We start from the raw sequence: 25,611 nt of genomic DNA on the forward strand, positions 1-25,611 counted from the left end.
ATATAATAATGGGGCATACTGTAAGGCATAATAAAATTTAAAAAATAAATGTTTGCTGACAGCTGAACAATAAATATATTCCTATGAGAAGATCTAAAATATTTAATCTGGTACTGTAAGTAAAATCAATGTTCAAATTTCATTTATTGTATTATTTCTTAGATATCTGAAAATCAAAAATTAAAAATAAAATTCTGACAGCGATTTGTAAATGTTTCCACTCCAAGTATCTTTATGGATGAGCTACAATACTTTACTTACTACTGTTATTAATTATATGGTAGTATATAATATTCTGTTCCTTAGAGTCTATCTCTATTTGTTGCCTCCAACTAGTTTATTTCAAAATGTAGTGACAGAGAAAGTAAGATGAAAATATCCTTTTAAAAAGTAGGATTTATTTCAGTGTCAGAATACTATTTTGACCCGGGAATAATATTTTTTGAAGTAGTGCCTGATAGATGCATTTCTGTGGCTTCTGGAAGTAATCTAAAGTTTCTGAGGCAGATTTATAGACTAGGTAATTTAGCAAATGATGCAATCCATAATTTAAAAATATGGGAATTCATTAACTATATGTTAGTTCTAATAAAATTGGAAATATATATTTATAATAACTTATTGGTATATTTAATTAAAAATTAGTTTTTAGCATTCCTGGTACTCACCATAAAAACGTCTGTCTCAAACCTGTTTAATCTTTATGAAGGTCAAAAGTTATAGAACCTCTGGTTCAGAGACTTAAACCAGTTTGTTGTCTATCAATGTTCATGAAATAAAATATTGTTTACTGAAAACAGTGTTGATTCATAGTCAAATAAACAAGAAAACAAACCTTTCATTCTATTCCAATAACAGTTTTTTAAGGGTTCTTCGGATGTGTGTGTGTGTATACATATCCATATATGTAAGTATAAGGGTATCTCTTTGTTACTGCCTTTGCTTTTTTGCATTCTATAAAATTTCTTGCTCTTAGAAGATGTGTCATCATTCTACAAGAGCAGCAGCTCTGCACACTGTACCACAGGAACTGTTATGACATGCCTGTTTCCATAGTTACCAGAGCAAGTGGGGAGAGGTGTCTGTCAGGGACCAATTACCTCTCCAGACGGGCACTGCCACCAAAGAGAAGACATGGTGCCCATAAATCTTAGCTAGGACCAAAAATGGAACAACAATGAGCAAAATAAAACTGTACTAAATACCAAGGGCCATCACAAAAACTGTAACATATATGAAAAACCATCTATAAATGAATGTCTGTGCTTTGCCATACACACATAAGTATTTTCAACCTGCTATTAAACTGATGATTGAAAGAAATTTTAAAAGTATTTATTTTGCTATGGACAAAGTGTTAAATATAGCAATAAAGCTTATAAGAATATTTAAAAATCTATGATATAAATTAAGAGCAAATGTAGTTGATAATGCTGAAAATAAGACTTTTGGCTTTTTTGTCTTCTTCAGTAAAAATAATGGTGCTCTGGAAATAATTCTGCTAAAATAATATAAATGAAATGCAAAACTTTTAGCAGCAATAGCAATTAAAATCACTGAGGAAGAATTGTGAAAGGCATGATATCTAGAAATAAAATTTCCCTCATTTTGTTTAAGTTAAACTAACCGGAACATTTTTAATAGTAGGAATCCAGAGGAAGTTTTTAAAAATAGAGCTACAGAGAAATAGTTAACTTATAAAATGTTTTAATGTAGCAAATAAAAATGCATCTTTTATTCAATGAGACAACTCAAAGCATAATATAATAAATAAAATCTTGAAATAATTAATTCTTATGCATAAGATAATTTAACATTAAGGCCTAAATGACAGAAATATAAAAAATTTCAATAGAAGAGTACAAGTCTTGCAGATTTAACAGTAATTTTCAAACTGTGGTATTTATTAACTCCAGGTACTACAAATACATATTTAAAAATAATGTTGACAATGTATGTGAACATCTTATGGGCATCCACTGAGAACTTAGCTAAAATTCTAAATACACATTTACAGTCAAACTAAGGCTGCCCGTGCTCTGCTTATTTACATCCTCTGTGCTTAGAAACAGCTTGTTCGCTGTTGATTATTCTAAGACCTACTGGGTCTACCCCTAGAGAGTTTAAAAACAGCATTACATACATGATTATAAAAAGGCTTTGAAGGTACTCAATACCTGGGGATTGGATCCATCAAATCCTTCCTCATAAATGACGTTCTGGATAAACTGCAGCAGCTTTATGTAGCCATGGTTCAAAGAACTGTTGATAAGAAGTGGTTCAAATGCATAAATGAGCTTATTACACAGGAAATACAAACTGTAAGCTAAAACTTTAAATAAATAATTAAAAGATATACATTTATGAGACTATACTTAAATATAAGACAAAACAGTATAAGGCATTCTAAAATAAAAAGTCAGTACATCCATGAAATAAGTTGCAATGCCCTATATTAACTAGCTCAATGTTCTTGACATCATGGGAAGATAAAAATCTGTGGAGACTGAGATGACTTAATTATGTCAGGCTTAGTTACCTCCAAGAAAATTAATGATTTAATGAAGCAACCTAAAAGATGAAGCCACTATAGCTTTTCTGGAGTAATCATAGATAATTAACACATAGTTAATGAACTGCTATGCCAAGTACACCTGAATCAATGTCCTGATCACTTGAGCTCATCTTCCATCAAAGTTTTAGTATTCTTAGAACAAATCGTTAATAATAATATTAATTCAAAAACAACATTTTAAGAAAAATGAAGACAAGTGAATATAAGTTCCACTTCCGTCTGTAAAAAAAAGACAATAAGACAAATGTATGAATTTAAGAAGATAAACTGTTTCCCACATGAATATTAGCATTAATGTTACTATTTCAAAATATTTTACAAGTGCTATGAAACATAACAAAAATTTAGTAAGAGGGAAGAAAATCTGCTTTAACATTAACTGAATTTAAGATTCTTCATAATGGACAACGTGTGTGCTATATCTGAACATTAAATGTCATGATAATGAAATTCTGGAAAATTGAAATTTCATCGAAATTGAAGTGCCTAATACTGTAAAAGCTGCAGGTGATTTTAAAAATACAAAAGTATTGGGACTTCCCTGGTGGCGTAATGCTTAAGAATCTGCCTGTCAATGCAGGGGACACAGGTTTGAGCCCTGGTCCGGGAAGATCCCACATGTTGCGGAGCAACTAAGCCTGTGTGCCACAACTACTGAGCCTGCGCTCTAGAGCCCTTGAGCCACAAATAAGCCCTCGTGCCACAGTTCTTTGTTTTTTTTTTTTTTTTTTTTGCGGTACGCGGGTCTCTCACTGTTGTGGCCTCTCCCATTGCGGAGCACAGGCTCTGGACGCGTAGGCTTAGCGGCCATGGGTCACGGCCCCAGCCGCTCCGCGGCATGTGGGATCTTCCCGGACTGGGGCACGAACCCGTGTCCCCTGCATCGGCAGGTGGACTCTCAACCACTGCGCCACCAGGGAAGCCCCTGCCACAACTCTTGAAGCCTGCACGCCTAGAGCACATGCTCTGCAACAAGAGAGGCCACTACAATGAGAAGCCTGCACATCGCAGCGAAGAGTAACCCCCGCTCGCTGCGACTAGAGAGTGCCCAAGTGCAGCAATGAAGACCCAACACAGCCAAAAATAAATAAATAAATTTATAAAAAAGAAAAAAATACAAAAGTATTTGCTTTACTGTGTTCCTAAGTAAAGTGATCATATAGGCAGAAGTGCCTGACATAAAGAAAAAAGGAAATATAATTTGAAGCATTCAGGTAACATTAAAGAATGTAAGTTAGGAAATGTAGCAAACTGCTTAAATTAATGTGTGCAAATCAATGGCAAGTGGTTCAGCAAAAAATATATGCACATCTCTGTAAACATTTTATATAACAGTCACACCCAGCCCAAAAGTACCTCTCTAACAGCAACGAAAAAAGAAAACCAAGAGAAAAGAATGGTGTTCTGGGGGCTTCCCTGGTGGCGCAGTGGTTGAGAGTGCACCTGCCGATGCAGCGGACACGGGTTCGTGCCCCGGTCCGGGAAGATCCTACATGCCACAGAGCGGCTGGGCCCGTGAGCCACGGCCGCTGAGCCTGCGTGTCCGGAGCCTGTGCTCCGCAACAGGAGAGGTCACAACAGTGAGAGGCCCGCGTACCGCAAAAAAAAAAAAAAAAAAGAATGGTGTTCTGTGCAAAACAAGTATTACTCCAATTGAAGGATTTGGCAGTACAGTTATTTCTCATATGCTTATTTCTTCATTTTCAATAAAAATACAATGGATTTCATGACATTTTTCTAATTTTGTGAGGAAATTGTGTCTGTAAACCATGATATTCTGTAAGGACAATGATGTGACTATTTCACATCTTAACACGTATTTGTCCCGGCTAGCTCAACTTACAGAACACAGCGTTGCTGTTTGAACACAGCAGATTCAATCCCTATCTGGGTCAGTTAGCTTTGCACAGGGGCTAAAATCTGCTCCAAGGTCCCAGATTATGAAATGAATTCCAGCCAACCATTTGACGAATGTCATATGGGTTAAAGGAGGGTGGATCAAAAACATATCCAGTGTATCCTAATCCACCAATAATGAATCTACCTAAGACCATTATTATTTCATATGTTCAAAAAGTTTCTTAAGCATTTTTCCCTCTGCCCCCCAACTGTTCACTGATAAAATCTGCCTTAAGTATTTGGTAGTAAATTTGCTATCTAAAGGCATACTACTAAATACCACATACATAAATTACTTCTTAGCTTTTTAGTTGCCACCATTTATCCATTTCATCTTTTCACAGCCTGTTAAGATAACTATAGTAGGTCTAAGATTCTCTTCAATGGTTTGGGGGCAGTTGTTCTCTTGACATGAGAACAAAAACAAGACAAAAGCGAAATACGTCTTAGTCTCTTTCCTATTTCACATTGACATAAACAACCCAATCACTAACAGTGATTAGAACTTTATAATAAAGTAAATTTTCCGATCTAGTTAGATTTCTAGGAAAATGAACACTTTGATGACAAAATAAATGGGAAAAAAATCAATATTTATGTATACTGAGAATATTCATTTTTGGATACATGGGATTAGAACTTTTAAAACTGAACTAGTTTATATGGTATTAATATTAAAATACTAAGTATTGTTAACCTCCATGAGATAAATTTCCTTGTCAACAATATTTATAGTAATATATATTTTTTGCTGAAAATAAATACCTTGTCACCTAAATTTTTTATTAAACCCCTTTAATTTTGAGGATGTTGCCTTTTTGTTTGTTCAGCAGTCCAGTAACTCATAAAACAGGAGTTGTCAAGAAGGAAACCCAGTTACAAATATGACTCTGGCTTCCTTATTAATGTTTTCAAACATTTCACAAAGGTTAGGTTATCATAGCGTTTACGACATATCTCAAAGGCAGCACATTTCAAATCACATATTTTATTTTGCCCGATTTTCATAATTTTCAACAACTTTCATAGTAAAGTTATCTATCTTGAAATTCTAAAATGTCATTAAAACTATAACAGTACAAAGAATATAAAAAAAATTATTAGAATTTTAATTTTTACCTTTAAAATATTAAGCATTTAAAACCTTCTTTAGTTAAAAAAAATAAAATTGACCATATGCATTATTATTCATGTATCTGCTATTATATTACCATGTTGTTTGACAGGACTGAATTTCGTTATATTAATATACAAATATGGATAAAAGGGATCCAATCACCCAATGTAAACCTATATTCTGATGACCAAGTTTAAGACGTTTTAAAAAGTTGACAGAAAAAATGAGACTTTCATGCCTATCAATATCCCTCCTCCCCTGATTTTCAGTAAGAGGTCTAATGGATATCTGCATCAGAGAATTTTAATTTATATCAACAAATGGCATTGGTTTTCCTGTGAAAGGTAATTCTGTCATTCAGTCTCATTAAGAAAGATAAAAAACATTACTCTAAGAAAAAGAATCAGATGTATACCTAGAAAAGAAATCAAGTAGATAATGAATAACAGATAATTTACCTTGCAGTTTCTCAGTGAACAAAGGAATACTTATAAAAGTATCAATGTGATCAAAGAATAAATTTAACAACAACAAAAAAACTTAGGTAACAGGAGACAAGATTTCATTTGTGAAAAAGTAAATTAAAAAAATCAGTATATGTGAAATTAACTAGTTGATAAGTGAAAAGTTAACTCATAGAAAATAAGCTCTTGGATTTGTTTCTGATTGTAATTATATCAACTGGCAAAGTGTCTGGCACATAATAAATACTCAAAATCTTTTGCATCACTGTCACAACATTTGATCATTACGGTAACTTTGTGAGGTAAGTATAGCCATTATCTTCATTTCATGGTTGAGAAAATTAAGACCCATCAGGGGCAAGTGATTTGGCCACAGCTATACAACAATTAAGTAACAGAAGTGGCACTTAAAATTCAAGTTTTCTAAAATTTTGAGTTAAGTTCTTTTGGTTAAACTAGAGTGAGATCCACAGTGAGATCCAGATTCAATGAAAAGTCTGTGGGTTCAAATACACTCATGTCACTCAGATGAGGTTTGAACATGGCTCCATTCAATAAAGTCAAAGTATTCAGGTGTACAGTCTTAAGGAGGTATTTCTCTTTTAGTTGCACTGGTGAGAACTTCACCAATAGGTCTCACTAGTATTAACTTGGTGTATGGTTTATTAAGAAAATTCAATATTGAAAAGCATAAATTTACAAGTATACAAACTAGATACCCGTATAGCACAGTGGAAAGTATGCTTAAGATCTCGGTTCTGGTTCTATCTGTTCCAACAACTGTAGCAAAATGTGTGATGTGAGGCAAATTCTTTACTTTTTCTGTTCTGGGCTTCAAAATTTTCTCATCTGTAAACCGAAGGAGCTACACTAGATAATCTCTGTTGTCCATTCTGACTTAAAATTATATGATTCAAGGATGATTTTTCTTTTCTTTTAAGAATGACTTTTCTCATTAAAATGATTCATTGGTGGGTTTTTAAAAATAAGAATTTCTGGGCTTCCCTGGTGGCGCAGTGGTTGAGAGTCCGCCTGCCGATGCACGGGACACGGGTTCGTGCCCCGGTCCAGGAAGATCCCACATGCCGCAGAACGGCTGGGCCCGTGAGCCATGGCCTCTGAGCCTGCGCGTCCGGAGCCTGTGCTCCGCAACGGGAGATGCCACAACGGTGAGAGGCCCGTGTACCGCAAAAAAAAAAAAGAATTTCTGGTGCATTTAAGTATTGATTTAACTACTTGTTAGGAAGAGAAACTGTTATCACTACCAATTATGATTAATTTAAAGATGAAGGATTTTTGACATTATGCAAATCACTGAGAAAATATGATTTGTATTACTAAAAATCTATTTACACAGATATTTCAGGTATTCATCTATAACGAAGAGTGAGACATACTTATAAGGCAGTAGGCACAATATCAAATGTTTCAACTAACTAAAACAGTTTGCTGAGCTAAAGTTATATTAGCATATAATTTGCATGTGACTACAAAGACTGTGAAGTCTATTCACAAGTAATTTTCAAGTTAAAAATTCCATTATTATTACACTGAACGATGTCATTTATTGATTTTTCTTTTCTGATGCTTTTCGCCTGACAACACTGGATTTGATTCTCTTCGCTATGGATACTCACCCAAGAGAAGAATATACAGAGATGTAATATTAAGGGCACAAAAGAGGGCTATGACCAGCACAAACCTCTGGAACACAGCTGGGAAAGTACTAAGATCATGAAGATGGAAGAATTGCATACATCCATGAAACAATCCACTGTCTGACAGGGACACTGCTGACAGTGGTTATGATCTTTCATGAAAAATAATTCAGCTCAATTACTCTAATTTCCTTTAATTATTGATATAAAAAAGTCACTAAATTTTGTCTCCTACTACCCATCATTATTGCTGTCATCTCTCCAACTCTGGGTCATTACTCATCTTTCAAACACCCTGGCCTTTCAGTTTCTTGACCTCCTCTCTTCCAATGATCTTGTCTCCATTCTACCTACAATGCTCATTCCCATGGTCATACCTTAGATCTTGTCATCATCAATAACTGCTATCCTTGTATAATCTCAATTCATATACTCCCTCCCTACAACCACCACTTTCGTCTTTTCACTCAGAGTCCCATTTAACCAGAATAGTAGTTTTGCTGAGCAAGTGAGACAAAGCCAGAGAAGGACATGGAAGTGAAGATAAAAAAACTGACCATGGATCAAGATGGTTAATTAGCTGAAAGAGTGTATCAAGGCAGGTGATAGATGATAGGCAATGGTACAGAGGTCTCAGTAAAGTCAAATGCTCGCATAGAGGCTCCCGCATAGCTTATTTATTTTACACATAGCAGTCTGTACTTCTTAATCCCCTATCCCTATCCTGCTCCTCCACCCTTCCCTCTCCTGACTACTAACCACTAGTTTGTTCTCTATATCTGTGAGTCTCTTGCTGTTTTGTTATATTCATTCGTTTTATTTTTTAGATTCTATGCATAAGTGATAACATATATTTGTCTTTCTCTGACTTATTTCACTAAGCATAATACTCTCCAGCTCCATACATGATGTTGCAAATGGCAAAATTTCATTCTTTTTTTAATGACTGACTAATATTCCATTGTATATGTATATTACATCTTCTTTATCCATTCATCTGTTAATGGATGCTTAGGTTGCTTTCATACCTTGGTTACTGTAAATAATCCTGCTATGAAGATTGGGGTGCATGTATCTCTTTGAATTAGTGTTTTCACTTATTAAGTCTTTTAAAACACTTTCAGGAGTGAGCTAAGTAATGCGGAAGGCAAAAGGAATATGGCCACAGTTCATGCGTGGGCCTCTATTTAAGGAGGAATTGAACTCCAAATGAGTTTTTCTCAAAGTAAAGAATGGGATAGGGAAAAGAGAGCTGACTGTCCAGATTGAAAATATTTGCTCAAGTAGTTATATTTTTTTCCCAAAGGAGAAATAATTTTACTGATTCCTATAAATTGTATGATGGCAACAACGATAATGTACATTCTCACTTTTGATATACTTTCCTAGAATTGTTTTAACAATGTACACTTGTACAATTAACACGAGTGACATGTGTTTCTTCACACTATCTTTAACACAAGGTATTATCATTTCAAATATCTGACAGATGAAAAATGGTATCTCTTTGGTTTTTGTTTACACTTCTTTGATTATTAGTTAGCTTTATTAGCTATTTCTACATCTTCTTTTGAGAACAGCATGTTGATATCTTTTGCCCATTTTGCATTAGGGCACTCAACTTGTTTTTACTAACTTAAAAATGGTCTTAATCAAATCTTTAGACCCCATTCAAGTTTTGTCACTTGTCCTAGTATCATCCTTTATTGCAAAAGGACTGAATTCAGAATCATATGTTGCACCCAAGTTGTCTCTTCAGTCTCCTTCAATCTGGAAATTCCTTAGATTTTTCTTGACTTTTATGGTCTTGACACTTTTGAGGATTACAGGCCAGCTATTTGGTAGAATGTTCCCAATTTGGGTTTGTCTGAGGTTTCCTTATGATTAGATTTAAATTATGAGTAGTTGGTAGGAATATCGCAGAAGTGTTGCTGAATTCTTCTCATTGCATGCTATCAGGTGATACATAATTTCAATTTGCCCCATTACTGGTGACGTTAATTTGATTAAGGTGATCTCTGCCAGGCTTCTCCACCATAAAATTATACTTTCCCCTTTGCAGTAGTCAATATTTTGTGGGGAGGTACTTTGAGGCTATGTAAATACTTGTTCCTTAATAACTCACTCATTCATTCATTTATTTGTGTCTGTAAGTATTCGTGGCTTCCTGTTTCATTAAATGGGTTACAATCCATTACTATATTTATATATTTTGATGCTCAAATTGCCGCTTCTTTAGCCAGTGGGAGTTCTTTTGAGCTGGCTTCTGTATCCTTCTGACATACCTTCATCATTCTTTAAGCATTTCTAAGCATAAAAAGATGTTACAGGTTTATCTTTTTCTTTCCTTTGAATCAAACATTTCTCCAAAGAGTTCTGATTCCTTCAAGTGGAGAACCACTAGATATACTCACTGTTATTTCCCTACTCCAAGAGTTTAAGACAGTCTCTTTAATTTTCCTCTATTACTTTTATAATTTTAATTTATTGTATTTAAATCTTTAACTCTTCGGAAATATAGTTTGATGTGAGAGATAAGATAAAGATTTCACCATATTATACTCAAATGATTATACGTTCCACACTTATTTGAAATCTCTCTCCATTATAAAAATGATGTTTGTTCATTATAAAAATTCAAATATACAAAAACAGGACTTCTCTGGTGGTGCAGTGGTTAAGAATCTGCCTGCCAATGCAGAGGACATGGGTTCGAGCCCTGGTCCGGGAAGATCCCACATGCCGTGGAACAACTAAGCCCGTGTGCCACAACTACTGAGCCTGTGCTCTAGAGCCCGCAAGCCACAACTACTGAGCCCGCCTGCCACAACTATTGAAGCTGGTGCGCCTAGAGCCTGTGCTCTGCAACGAGAGAAGCCACCACAATGAGAAGCCCACACACTGCAACAAAGAGTAGCCCCTGTGCACAGTGACGAAGACCTAATGCAGCCATAAATAAATAAATTATTAATTTAAAAAACCAAATATACAAAACATACAAGGAGTAGAAAAAAAAAATCCAAAATCCACCACCCAAAGGTGAACATTGTTAACAGTTTGATGAACATCCTTTCAGACATCTCTCTATGTCAATCCTTCCTTCTCTTACTGAGAAAAAATATGTGGGATGTTAAGAAGTATGCTGATAAAAATGTTTTTGATTCTGAAAAGAATATTTTACCAATAAAAAAATAAACTGGGTTATTATAACTACTTATTTGTTTAATTTTGGCATTTCTCTCATAGCCTTTTCAACACTGATATATACTGAGTTTCACAGTATAAGAAGATTTAGCTTAGTCGTTCATGGGTTTATTTGACCAAATATCACTAAGTATAGTTAAGAAACTAAATTAACATCTACTGAATTTGTGTTAGAAAAGAATTTGGGAAAAGCTACTTAAAATTTTATGTAAACAGGATTGTACTCTGTGTCCTATTACTATAATCTGCTTTTTCGCTCTATTTTATCTTGGATGCTAAACTCAGTAACCACCCCAGGTCTCTCACGCAGAAAAAGCTGCTGCACAACCTCCCCACTACAGCCACTGCTGTAGTCTCCACAGCTACCATCAGTCTTAGATCTTAATAAAAGCTACAGTGACCATGACCCTCCAAAGGATAACCGGATTTCCTTTGGAGGGTGGTGGGCACTTGAGACTAACTAAGTAAAGTTGCAGCTTAGACTCCTTTCTTCAATATTTGGGAGATTTGGTTGGCATCCCCTTTGTTCTCCAGTGTCATTTTCAAACCACTCCTCCTCGCCTACTTTCTAGTAAAACAAAACACACAAAAAACTCCATGCCTTAAAAAAAATATATTTAGCCAACCCCAATCATTCTCTTTTTAAGCTGCTGTTATCAAGCTTCTGGACGTTTCCCTCTATCAGCTGAAGATGTTGTACCTGGTTTACAGTCCTAATTCAAACATCTTATTCTCAATCAACACTTCTAATCTTGGTAACTTGTTTTGTTCATTTACCCTCACTATTAAGATTAGTCCACTGCCAGTCTACTACCCTTTCTTTTTTTCCTCCCGTATCAACAGCAGCTGTTATCAATTCATTTTTTTTAGCCTAGAGTATAGGGTCCATCATTTTGTTCACCTTTTAATACTTCTCTTCTCTTTGTCCTTCTGCTGATGGCACCTGGCAAAACTTCAGTCCCGTTTGCACCCAGGAATCAGCACAGATGCAAGAAAGTCACACAAACCGACAGACTGGTACCCCCATAAATATTTGATACTTCTCCAGTCCGTGTATTCTTCCAGTCTGTGAAACAACCATTTCAAACCTTCCCATTTAACCCAAACTCCTAAGAGGTAAGTAACTATTCCTTAGTGGATGATCCTGCCTATTATTCACTAAGTAAAGAGAAGACATCCATATTTTCAGTGTTACTCAAGACTCTGCCTACAACTGTATAAACCTATTTGTTTGCATCTACACTGTTCTCTTATGCTTCCCTTCCCTCCTTCCCTCCAGTGGAGGAAATGTTATTATATCTTAAAGGTCAGTCCTTCCACACCTGCTCTGAGGCACCTCCTGCCTTTTCCAGAAAATACTCTGACTACCCCCTAACATTTATTTGGTATTTCCTATGTACTAAGCAGTGCTCAAAGAGTATTACTTTTAGACCAATTTCATAGATAGGTAACAGAGGTAGTGAGTGGTTTAAGAATTTTCCTAAGGCATTTAGTAATCTGCCCAATGCCATATAGTTAGAAACTGCTGCTACCTCTTCATCCATTCCCTTTATAATGAATTTTTTTCCCACTTACATTTAAACAGAACAGAAAAAAAAAAAAAAACTAACCAAAAACAACCCCCCAAACCCAAACCAAAAAAAAAAACCCACAACAACTTTTGTCACCGCAAATCTCTTCCAATTATTGCTTTTTCTCTGCCCCTTCATGAACAAATTTCTTAAAAGAATGGTATGACCCCTGCCTATCTCTCTGAACTCATCTTCCTGTAGCCCTTGCTATCACTCACTCTGTTTCAGCAACATGGCCTTTCAGGTCCTTGAAAACACCAAGTTCTTCACTTTCTTACACACCTGCTGTTCCCTCCTCCAAGAACACTGCTTGGCTTAGTGGTCTTTGTATGACCACCTTCTTATTCTTATTCTTCAAGTCTCAGGTTCAGGTCTTCAGAGAGGCCTCATCTGAACACAACTCAAAGTTTATTTTCCCCAGTCAATTTATGGCAAGTGTTCTTTGTCTTTACATTACTTACCACAATTCATAATGGCATATATATCTGTTTGTTTACTTGGTTTTTTAAAAAAAAATTGTGTGCTTTCTTGCTCAGTTGTAACCTATAAATGGTCAAGGATAACAGCTGCTTTGTTTATTACAATAAACCTAGAGCTTAACATAATTCTAGGCTCCTAAAAGGTACTCAGGGGCACACAAGGTGCTCACGTCAGAGAAGGTGTTCAATAAATATTGTTAGATATATGTTTATGTCTACTTATATCTGTAAGCAGTACCATCCTAGTTCTAATGTCTGAAAAGCATTCTTGATATTCCCTTCACCCTTTTCCCCAACCTCAATGAAATCAAAGAGATCAGAGAGGTAGCTAGCAATAAGATTAGGTAAGGACATGTAGACCTTATGGATCTCTGTTAGGATATAGGTTTATTATTCTGAGTGAGATGAGAATTCATTAAAGGTTTGAGGCAGAGTAGTGTTAAGAGCTGACTTATGTTGTAAAACTGTACTGTCTAACAAGATAGCCACTAGTCACGTACAGCTACTTACATTTAAGTTAATTAAAATAAAATATAAATTTCAGTGCCACATTTCAAATGCTCATTATCAGTTGCATGTGGCTAGTGGCTGCTATTCTGAACAGCACATAGAAAATTGCCATCCTTGAAGGAAGTTCTATTGGACAGCACGATGTGTAAAAGTTCATGAGGGCTGTTTTGGAGAAAAATAGGAGCCACCAAGGCGCAGGGAGCAAGACTAATTAGGAGGCTATTCCAAGAGTCCTGGCAAGCAATGTGGGTGACTTAGGTTAGTGTGGTAGAGGTAAAGGTTCCAAGAAGTGATCAGGATCTGGATATATTGAAGATACGATTGACATGATTTGCTTATAGATTGAATGTAGGGAGTGAGAGAGAGAAAGGAGTCAAGAGTCAATGATTACTTTATTGAAGGAAGAATAGAAATATGGAAGGAGACACATAAATAAGAGAGAGTATGTCTATGGGGAGCATGACTGGGATTAGGAATGTGGGAATAAGGTGGAAAATAACAAAACAAAAAACATGGATACCAATGAAAATAGCATGCTAGAATGATCAACTAAATTCTATGTACCCAAAGGCCCCCTTGAAGGACAGAAAGAAGAAAGAAAGACAAACATATAAGCAAGTCACTTCTCTTCATTGGTCAAAATGAGGTTCAGGATAATAGTTCTCCCTCTAAAGTTTCAGATACTATCTTTTTACTTTAATTATATCACCCGCAGATAGGAAGATAGGTAAAATCCCTCCTTACACTTACATATTCCTTTCGCCTAGCTCTGAGATTTGATTGATATATCATTTACTATTTCCTTTTAATAGAGTAGTTTATAGTATACTTCTATAACTTTATGACTTCTGTTCTGAACTTTTAATCTTACCTAGAAGTTCTCTTTCAAAATTCCTTTCTCGTGAATGAATTTTCTGCTTGTAACTTCTAAATATACTGTGGTTCTCTGCTTCTCAATCTGAGATCTGTATTTTTGAAATAAAATATACTCTTACATGGCTATGTTTCAGTTAACCAGTTTCATCCCACTAAATCTTTGTGCTAAGAACAAGACTATAGTTAATTTGAGTTCTTACTATACTTTGTGCATTGATTCACTAATTCATCAACTATCAACTCAACACTTGTGTCCTAGATTTAGAGAATAAATAGATGAAAAAAGCATAACCCTTTCCTCAAGGATTTCCAATGCTTGAGGGGGAAGATAAGAATATAGACAAGACAAATAATTAAGTGTAATGAGATTAGTGTTCTGACAGAAGTATGAACAAAGGAACACTAGTAGGAATGTATGGGAAGCTTAGCTACAATTTGTCTAGGAAGATACTACAGAGGCTTATATAGAGGTTCCATTTACTCTGGTAAAGAGACTTGGCAGGATAAAAAAAAAAATGAAAAAAAAAGACTCCTAAAATCTTAAGTAATATTCCTATCCACTTTCCACTGTTTTTCTCCTAGAAATTCTCCTAGAAAGATAAATAGTTCTCTCAGAATTCAGTTCATTCAACTTAATACGAAACTTTTACCTACTACTAGCTATTGTTAGCGTAGATATGCAAAGTAAAATCTTGAATTTCAAAGAAACATATCAAAACAAAAACATTCTATTTACTGCCAACTTTATGTAAACTCAATATTCAAGACCTAACATATCTATAATTTAAAAAGTAACATTTCGCAATATTATAGGTGTATTAGTTGGCCTGGGGTACGATAACAAACTACTGGGTGGCTTCATCAACAGGAATTTATTTTGTTGCAGTTCTGGAGACTAGAAGTCCAAGATCATGGTGCTCGCAGGTTTAGTGTTGGGTTGCAGATGGTCACCTTCTCGCTGTGAGCTCACATGGCTTTTCCTGGGTAGTTTACTCAAGAAGAGAGTGGGGAGCTCGGTGTTTCTCCCTTTTTTTCTTACCAATCCTATCAGACCAGGGCTCCACCTTCATGACCTCATCTAACTCTAATTAACTCCCAGAGGCCCCATCTCCAAATATTGGGACTAGGGCTTCATCACATAAATTTGGCCGGGGGTGGGGTGGACACAAACATTCAGTCTGTAACAGTTGGATAAGCAGTATGTTAGTAGATTCGTTAATAAATAATAAATAATGACAATATCTTTCTAGTGAGGAAACAGAACTGTGCTTGGGCATACCTGTTAGCAAAGCTTACTTCATTTTAAATTTGTAGACTACCAACTTATTCTCAAAATCAGTTTTTCTGTCATTGCTTTATGATTGAGATTATCAGATTTATAACAGTGAAATATCAAAACAAAATTATCTGGGTAATATTATTGTGATACATCTCAGGTTTTTCTACCTAGGCTTCAGCTTGGAAGTTTAAACTGTATGTATGAACATTTTCCATTGGCAAACCTACCAATAATTTAAAATTAGTTAGTGCAGATTTTAAATGACCTTCCGGTTTTCTTACTGTAAAAAAATCTTTATATGTTTCAACAGTGCCTTTAGAAATTATAAAATTATATATTATATCCTTACACACAATAGTGGGATGTAGCTATATCCTCTAGTCTTAATTATAGGAAAAGTAAGGACAACTGTAAGGCTTAGCTTTATTGTTTTATAAATGAACCAGTAAAGTTCATTTTAGTGAAATGAGCACACGCTTTTCATAAATTAAAATAAATCTCACATGGTAAAGTACCCATTTTCAAAATTAATTTAATTACATGTTTAAAGTTTAATTACATTTAATTAAGCATTTAAGTTTAATATGAAATAAATGAATTATCAGTTAACCACTATGAAATGAAATACTGCCTTGGTAATTAAAATCTATAAATTTTCCTGTTCCATGCAAAGCTGTTAGTTCTCAAAAATATTCTTAAAATATACTTTAAAGACTATATTTCCACATCCAAGAAGGTTTAATTTTTCAGGTGCCCAGCTTTGTGTGCTGTACAGTTACTGCAGCAGTAAATGGAGACAGCCTGGTACAGAAAAGAGAGCAGAGGGTTTTGGATACTTGGGTTTGGGTGTCTGCTTAGTCACTCAGAGCCTGAAACAGTGGCAAAGCTGCTCATCGTCTCTGACCTCAAGTTTCCTATAAAGTGGGGATAATATTGCTTCTCTTGGAGGGTTGTTGGGAAGATTCAATGAGATATCCCACGGTCAAATGCCTAGAACAGTGCCTGACACTGAACAGAAAATAGACAAATTTTAATTCCCTCCTCTCTTTAGTTGCTGAACAAATGAAAAATACTTTGTACTTTCCGGCTTAAAGAATGTTTTATCCTTAATTTTTTTTTTAATTACAAAAGTAACACTATATTATTTTTCATGTATTTACATCATACCTAATGTACATTTTTCATTTCCCTAAGCACTCCATGAATGGAGGCAGTACAGATAGCATTACTGCTAACACAGATTTTTTGAAGTCAGAAAGAACTGACTTTGAATCTGGGTTCCATGATTTACTATTTGACAAATCATGGAAACACTATTTTGACCTATTTCCCAAGTATATGTATATGTATGTCTGGTTCGGTGAATGACAAAAATTAGGAACTAGTATAATCAATATAATCATTCAAACTTAATAAAATATTAGTGATACAGGAAGGACAGGTGGTATTCCTCCTAGAACCCCCATACCCCGCCCCTATTTTTCAAAAGAGGATATTTATTTTCACTGAATTTAAGGGATTTGCCCAAGAGTAACAGTAGGATGAACTCAGTACCAGAATCCAGATTTTTAATTTATCAGTGCTCTTTACTATACAACACAAGAAGATAAAGGTGAAGGACACCAAAGTCGTTTGAAGCAGTAAGGCAAAAAAAAAAAGAGAGGGATCTTCTGACTTAGGTTAATCCTGGTTTGATCACTTAATAGTTGAGGCTCAGATAAATCACCTCTGTGAATTTTGGTATCTCTTTCTGGAAAATGGGAATACTGTACAAACTTTTATAGGACTGATACGAGGATTACACTAGATAACAAATGTAGAGTATGTAGTAGAGTGATTGACACATAGCAGTCATTCATTAATGGCAGCTATTAACACTAAAGCATCATCAAAGCACCATTTTCCGTAAGTCTCCAGCCATATGGACTGGAGAATACACTAATAAATAATTTTTTTTGGAAAGAGATTTATAAAAATAAATAGGATAGTCTCCACTAAATTTTCATGTAATATTTCTGGGAAAGAGAATCTATATTTTTAAGTCATTTCCATTCACAACTTCCTATCTATTAAATTTCCATTTAATAACTCATCTCATTTTGAAAATAAAGGTTTTACAGTGCGAAAGAAAACAGAGGCAACAACCTATTCTGTGAATTACCTTCCCTTGATCCAACTGCAATAAGAATTGAAATTAAATATTCCTAATACTTTATAAATTATTCAATGTCAAGTACTGTAATTTTCAGAGTTGTGCTTTAATACAGTTAGTAACACTATATATGTTGTTATTTTATTACTTAAAACTTTTCATTGCAAAACTCAAACCCTAAATTCTCTTGTTATCTAAAAAAATACAGATTATTTTATTTACAGCACAACTAGAAGTAGAAAGCCTTAATAAATAAAATATTAGAAAAGAGTACTTGTTTACTTTCTGAAAGAGCATGTATCAAAAAACATGGAGCAAAAGCATGATTTTATACCATTTTCACTATTATTATCAATAAGCAGTATTTAGGTATCCATGTGCATTTAGGGCTGAAAGACCCTAATATAGGACTATTTCACATTTTATTGAAAATAAAAACAGCAGGTATTGTAAATTTGGTATCCAGATTTTTCAAGTTGCAAATTAAGAGTAATAGTAGGTCCAACAGTTACAGGATGAGAAAAAGAAGAAAACCACATATAATGAAATAATATGAAACATGTACAATTAAGGTTACATATTATACAGAAAACATTTATTAGGATATGTACCTTTAAATATGCATTCTTTCAAAGACTGTGGTAAATTGAAATCATTAACTTACCAGGGTTCTAAATTAAGAGTTGATGATATTTTTTCTGGAAGAAAAAATCCATGCCATTTTGAAGCCTCAATTAGTTCTTGTGGTATCCTTTTTGATACATCATAATAGTGACCAAATCTTGAAGATGATACTGGTCTAGCCTGATAAGAAAACCCATATTGTTTGTTAAAAATTTTTCTTTAAACTGCAATTTATTTATCCTACATCAGCAAAATTCTGATATATTTATGCATTTGAATGCAAATAAGGAAGAGCTGATATATATAGACTTATTAAATTTCAAAGAAGCATACAACAATCTTTATTATTATAAACTATTGATAGTTAGAAATCAACCTTTACATCTCCCAGGTATCTTCACTCCTGGTGGTTCCCTAAGTTTGATAAGAAATTGAACACCTCTTTGCCTTTTTACTATACCTTCCTCAGTTCAAAAATTTTATATACATAACTCAATTAACATTTAAGACTTCAAGTTTTAAAAATAAAATAAATTTACAGTTACTAAGAATGAAAAGAAAACTTAAGCCACATTATTTCATTGCTGAGGGGCCCAAAAGAAACTAGCTATTTACATACATTAAACTGAGCATCATTTTAAAACTAAATTCTCATAAGACCATGTGTATATATAGTATTCAAAACTTCTTACAAACTTAAAATTGAGCTAACAGTATAAAATATATTGGGATATTCCAGATAGGAACAAGGTACATGATACAGTGGGAGAATGTACATAAGCTCTATTAGTTAAATCAGAAACCTGGCATATTCATTAGTTCATTGATAATTCCTCTTTTGTGCCCTCTACTAACAATTTCTCCAACCAATTATCTTTCTTATAAGAAACTCTAATAACTATTGATGCTGAATTTAATTACATAGGATAGTTGAAGCTCAGTAATATAACATTATTATTACATTGCTTTGAACGGACTCTGGCTGATTTCTTTCATTCAGCACATTAGAAATATATCTCTATTCAAATATACCTCTATCCAAATATACCTCTATCCAAAGTTGAACTAGTAACAGATTCCATCTGGCAATAGTTTCTAATAAAGTCTCTGATCTAAATTTACTTAACTTCCACTGTCTTGAATGCTACAAAACAGACAAGTTTCAGAACATTCGACAAAACTAGATAATCTTTACAGAAACTAAAGAATTATACACAGTAGGTTCTTAACTTATTTTACTAAGTAACTGACAACTTTGAAATTTAGAGAAGAGACATTCGTTTGACACTAGATATTTGCATTTTAAGACTTCAAGAATTCATATTCTTAAATGCCTACAAACATCAAATTATATAGTAATAGAGAATTAAAAAATTAAAGTCTAATAGACACATTATTCTCAGATTCAGAATCCGAGGGTTTGACATTTATTTTCTAGATAAAATGGCTATTTTATCTAGAAAATAAGGTACTGTTTATTTTCATTAATAAACAGTAAGGTTTTATTTTCATTAATGAAAGAGACCTATCAGTTGGCTTAATCTAATCTTTTCAATACAATATAAACAGAAGTATGGTTTCAAAAACATGATTTATCTATTTGCCACGAAAAGTACTGACAAATACATTATGTCACATTAAAATTTGTCTCTTAAAAATAGGATGTAAAGTTTTTAAATGTAAAGTTATTAGTCTAAAGCAATTTAAACAAGGTCTGTTCTTTGGCCTATAATCTATTCTTTATCCGGATTATAGTTCAGAATGTTTTTACTGCAATCTCTGCTAGAGCTCATCTTTTTATTGTGTAAGTCCAAACCCCCTTAATGTTTTAGAAAGGCCTTGACTAACTGAACTTTGATCTGATGTCTTCATTGAGAAAAACACCAGGTTGCCCATTTCAGATGCAAATCCCCCTAAGGCCCAATAGAATTTAGTAAAGACAGCAAAAAAGAAGAAACAAGAAGTTTCCAGGATCCTCTTTGAGAATCCTGGGGCACACTGGTGTCCTTAATCCACACTGCTGCATGGATTAAGGTAGGTGATAACCTTTTCTGATTCAAAAGAATAAGCAGAGTGCCTACAAACTGGGTGGAGACTAGGATTTGGTAATAATAAAACACCATGCAATAAAAGCTTGGTCTATGTCAGAAGCCTCTGAAAAGGCCTCAATGTACCACATTCCCAGGCCTAGTAGGGAAGCTTGCAAAAGCCTACCTGAATCAAATAAGCATGAATAATCTATTTTGGCGGACTGGCCATGGGGAGAGAGAAAGAAAGAGAGACTTTTCGCTTCTTTTAAGTTTGAGTTAATAAATTTATTAGTGGACTGAAGGTTCTTGAAATCCTATGCACTTTGAGAAATATGCTAAATTGCCAAGAAGCAAAGTATGCTTTTTAAGTTGCCATCTCTATCAATGTTCCTAATTATAATATTAAAGTGACAGAACTCTCAGATTTGGGATGAATCAAGGCAGAAAATTGATTTCATGCTGTGACAGTTTACATATAGAACACAAATAATTAATCAAAATTTAAAAATAAATTTGGAAGCTTTTCTTATTAAAACTAAATTATTAATTTTTTAGAACTTAGGATTAGATAGGGCAACTAATATATTCACAAGGTAGACACTAACCATTTTATTAATGATGAGAAACTTTAATGCTTCAATAAAAAATGAAAATGAAAATTAAATATACTCTTACAGGAAAAACAATTTTGTAAGTTTTTTTCTACCCAACACACATAGCATTAACATATCATCAGATAACTGGAATGCTGTGAAATCTTCTGAGGCTTAGAATTGTAAAACAAAGACTTAAAATATTTCCTCTAAAAAAAGGTCATTAAATATAATAATAATAATAGTAGTAGTAGCAGTAGTAGTAGTAGTAATGGTAATCCATGAAAACCTATCAACTTCCTGAAGAAGTAAATGCATTAAAAAAAATTAAACTATCAGCAATAACTATTCCATTTACTCAGTTTGATAAGACACGTTGCTTTAGTTTTACATTATGAAAACTTCTATTTCACATTCATAAACTAATCTTTAACTTTGTCAACTGTGGAAGAGAGCAAAACAGAATGGTTCAGTAAAAATTTATTATGCCAAAGGAGAATGAACTCTGATGGGGGTTCAGGAGGAGCACAGAGCAACAAAACAATACCATCCCCCAACTTAAGTATGTTAGAAAGAAAGAAAAATTTCAGAGAAAAGCTGCACCACAAATAAACAGTCTAAATAAGACATTTTCTTATTGTTATCATTTTTTGTTTCTCAGCATGGCATTAACAGAAAGCAAGAACCCAAATGGTTACTAAACCATTTTGAGCCTCAGTTCAATCACCAGAAATCAGAGCTAATAATAACTATTTCACTAGGCTGTTGTGAGAATCTAATGCAATACTGGAAATGAATATTTTGTAAATTATAAAGTGCTACATAAATATTATTAATTATTATTATTGTGTCATGATTCACCAGAGAATCAGAAGATCCATCACTATCCTTTGCAATTACATTGCTTAATTGGAAAAATGGTATTTGTTGTCATCTACAACATGCACACATCTATCACAGGACTGTTGTAGCTGAACCAGTAAGATGGAAATTCAAAGTGTAATGAGGATTTACTATAATAAAGATCTAATATGCTGTCATAAATTGCTGGAGCCATGGTAGGCCTTGGTAGTAGAGCTCTACAATATTGAAAAACTTAAGTCTCAGAATATGCTGTAGGCTATGAATTCTTGGGGTGAAGAGGGAATAGGGTTTGATGATTGGATAGGAAAGAAGGAGGCATGGCCATGTAGGAGAGAAAATCAAAATCACAGGATGAGGGAAGGTAGGCTTCTAAAAACTACACACGCCTCCAAGAGGAAGAAGCACTACTTTATGCTTTACTGAGCTACTGTTATTTATTTAGGTGTACATATTCTTATCCTTTTTTGCATTCCCTAAATGGGAATATGACTACACTCTTAAGGACCTGGTGATGACTTGAATTAAGAGGCATCTCTGATAATCAACCGAATACCTTTCTGTTACATTATGTTTTGGACGACTTGTTTAATCTTTACTCATAATAGTGTTAACTATAGTTTGTCCCAAGTAAAATACAGAAAACCAGGGTTTTACTGTTGTTGTTTTTAAAATGATAATGGCAAGGTAAGGTCTGGATTTATAAAGTAGATAGTGAAGAGTGATCCTCAAAGTCTACTCAGTCTTGGCAAATCATCATATATAAAATTTGTGTTACAGGCAAATATACATGCTAGTGACATTTCAAAGAAAAGCAAAGAAGCCAGAGATGATTCTATTTTCTAAACTTGACAGAACTTACTTGTAAATACTAGTAAACTTAAGTTCGACCATTGACTGTAAATTCAAAATAAGCTGCTAATTTATGTGTATTAATTAATACAACTCAACTCACTTTAACATTTAATTCACAAACTATATGTCATTCACTCCTGTATTCAACAAATAACTATTGAGCACCTACCATATGCCAGTAAAACAAAATAGTAAAAGTTTTTTTCTCCCATTGGTTCACACTCTAGTAGGAGGAGATGGATGATATATTATCTGCTAGATAATGGCAAGTACCCTGAAGAGAAATATGGTGGTGAAAGGGGATGAGAGAAAGAGAGAGAGGTTTCATTTTATACAGAGTGACAAAGGAAGACATTCCCGATAAAGTGATATTTTAATGGAGTCCTGAAGAAAATGGGAAAATAAGTCGTCTGGAGAACATCATTGTAAGAGCATAATTTTTAAAACACTGAAGCTGTAAGCCTTGAAAACTGAGGCTTGTGTTAATGTGTAACCTCTGAGAAGTTTACCCCCATAATAACAACGGCAAGCACACCATACTCTAAAAGTAAAAACAGAGCAAGCAGTATTTACTCATATGTGAAAGGGGGCAGGAATGGCATCTGTAATTACAATATAGAAGGAGACAATTAACTATAAAGAAACAAAGAACTTTCTCCCCAAGTTTAAACAGATTTTATAAGAAGCAGCAAGAAAAAAAGGTTTAAAGTTTCAATCACTTGCATTTTCACTGACAATTTCACTTCAAGAATGTTAGTGACCAACGAAAAGACCAAAACCTAGCTAAGAGTAAAAATAAAAGAAATGGAAGATACAAGTATTTTATATGATCTAAAACTGAATTGGTATATTGTCTTTACACAAAAGCTAAATTCAACTTAGAGCTTACGTTCTTAATGACTTTCAGAACATACCAGTAGAAAAAATTAGAAATACAGTCACTCTTTACAAAAGAGTCACCCTTAAGCCCAGTTACTTAAATGAATCAGCCAGATTAAAGGCATGAAGTTCTTTGCTATTAGGGTTCTCAAGTGCTAGTCCCTACATTGCTTGTCTGTTTTAATCTTTGTAAATTAACTCACGTTTTCCCAAGCAGAATAACTACATTTATTCTGGTCTCTTGTACCCAGTTTTCAATCCCATTCTAAGCTATGCCTGTAACAAATCCTGATTACATAGAGCTTCCTTTCACTTTTTAATACAAATGTATGGTTTTCTACTGTCCACATATACTGTAATTTATTTAGCTAGTTGCTTACTGATGGACATTTAGGTTATTTCCAATCTTCTATTATTAAAAAAAATGCCTCATAAGTAGGTCATACATAATTCATTGTACATCTGAGTAAATATATTCATGACGTAAATTTCCAAAAGAATCAAAGGGTATACGTTTTTGTAATTTTGAAGGACACTGCCAAATTACTCTCCACAGAAGCTGTACCTATTTACATTTTTACCAGCAAAGTATGAGAGTACTAGTTTCTTCCCACCTTTGCTAATTTAGTGTCTTACCAAACATTTTAGATTACTGACAATCTAATAATAGAAAAATGGCAGGCCAGTATAGTTTTAATTTGCATTTCTTTTATTATAATTGAAATTTGGCATCTGTTCTTGTATGTTTAAGGACTACCTAAGTTTCCTTTTTACTTTTTTTCCTGTTTTCAAAAATTTAGTTGGTAGACTATTCCTTATTCTACTATGAGTTGCAAATAACCCCTCTCCTATTTGTAGTTTGTTCACAGTCATTTAAATAAATCTCACTTAAAAATGATACTATTCAAATAGCTTTCCCACCTAAATTAGAAGAATTTACCATTGCTTAATATCCACCTATTACAACACATTTTATACTTGGTACACAGTTGATGCTTAATCAATATTTTCTGACTGAGTGAATAAATGGCATTAACACAGGTGCTGGAGATACAACAGAAAATATAATAAAACAAGCTCTCTGTCCTCTAGAGAATTCTGTCTGGTGGAGAAAAGAATTGTACTACCAACTAACTATAAAACAATGTAGAGAAGTACTTTAAAATGCATGTGGTGCTATGGAAACAAATATAAGAAATTAGATAATTACATATCATTTGCCCTTGGAGAAGGATGAGTTGGTGAATAAGAAAGTGAAAAGCATCACCAGCAGAAATACAAGCAATTCACAAAGAGCAGTCCTCATAGGATGGGTGAATATAGTGTTTTATATACACACAGGACAGAGACTAAAAAGGTAGGCTTGGATTAGGTGGTATAAAGCTTGTATACAACTTGAGAAGTTTATATTTCACATTGTGGGTTTATAATGGGTTTCATCTCACATTCTAATTCTTATTAACTGGTAGTGACCACCCAGACATTCTGCAGAGAATTCTAAGGCTATGTCTAAGGTTGGCAGGAAGGTAATGTGATTGACAGTCTGCCATGCATTTAGAAGGGAGCAGGAAACAGGAAACCAAATTAGGCATTTTCAGTTAAGAGGTGTTATAAACGTATTTCTGTAATTGGGAAAGGTAACACTGATGTCAGTGTAGAAGACTAGAGAAGTGTGGAGTATGGGAATTGTCTTATTCAGATAGAATTTCCCCCACTTTTCTACCAGTATGATAATGTCTGGTAGACTTCAAAGTGTTCTGAAAAATGAATGAAGGAAACAATCAAATGGAGGGGTCTTCAATAGGAGCAGAGTTCATAAGCTTTGTTTAGTAGGCAGATTTACTGACATGTGTTTTGACTTCTCAGAAAATTTCCCCTCACATCCTGTCTCTTAGTTTATCCTAGATAGGAGAGGTTACCAGACAGCTTGAAAATGTAATGGTTGAAAATGAAATGTACAGGAATAAAAACAGTAATTCCAAAGA

At 34.1% G+C, this 25,611-nt stretch overlaps 1 protein-coding gene across 3 annotated transcripts in view; it reads right to left on the minus strand.

The window, feature by feature from the left end:
• Positions 1-25,611, minus strand: part of ELP4 (elongator acetyltransferase complex subunit 4) — a 246,888-nt gene that overhangs the window by 157,432 nt on the left and 63,845 nt on the right. For all 3 annotated transcript variants that reach the window (XM_060159468.1, XM_060159466.1, XM_060159467.1), the window contains 2 exons: positions 18,449-18,588; positions 2,178-2,262 (listed from right to left, as the gene is read on the minus strand). In XM_060159468.1, the coding sequence (XP_060015451.1) occupies positions 2,178-2,262; positions 18,449-18,588 (225 nt within the window). The remainder of the gene's footprint in view (positions 1-2,177; positions 2,263-18,448; positions 18,589-25,611) is intronic.

The sequence above is a fragment of the Lagenorhynchus albirostris genome, chromosome 9, assembly GCF_949774975.1.
Source record: "Lagenorhynchus albirostris chromosome 9, mLagAlb1.1, whole genome shotgun sequence".
Lineage (NCBI taxonomy): Eukaryota > Metazoa > Chordata > Mammalia > Artiodactyla > Delphinidae > Lagenorhynchus > Lagenorhynchus albirostris.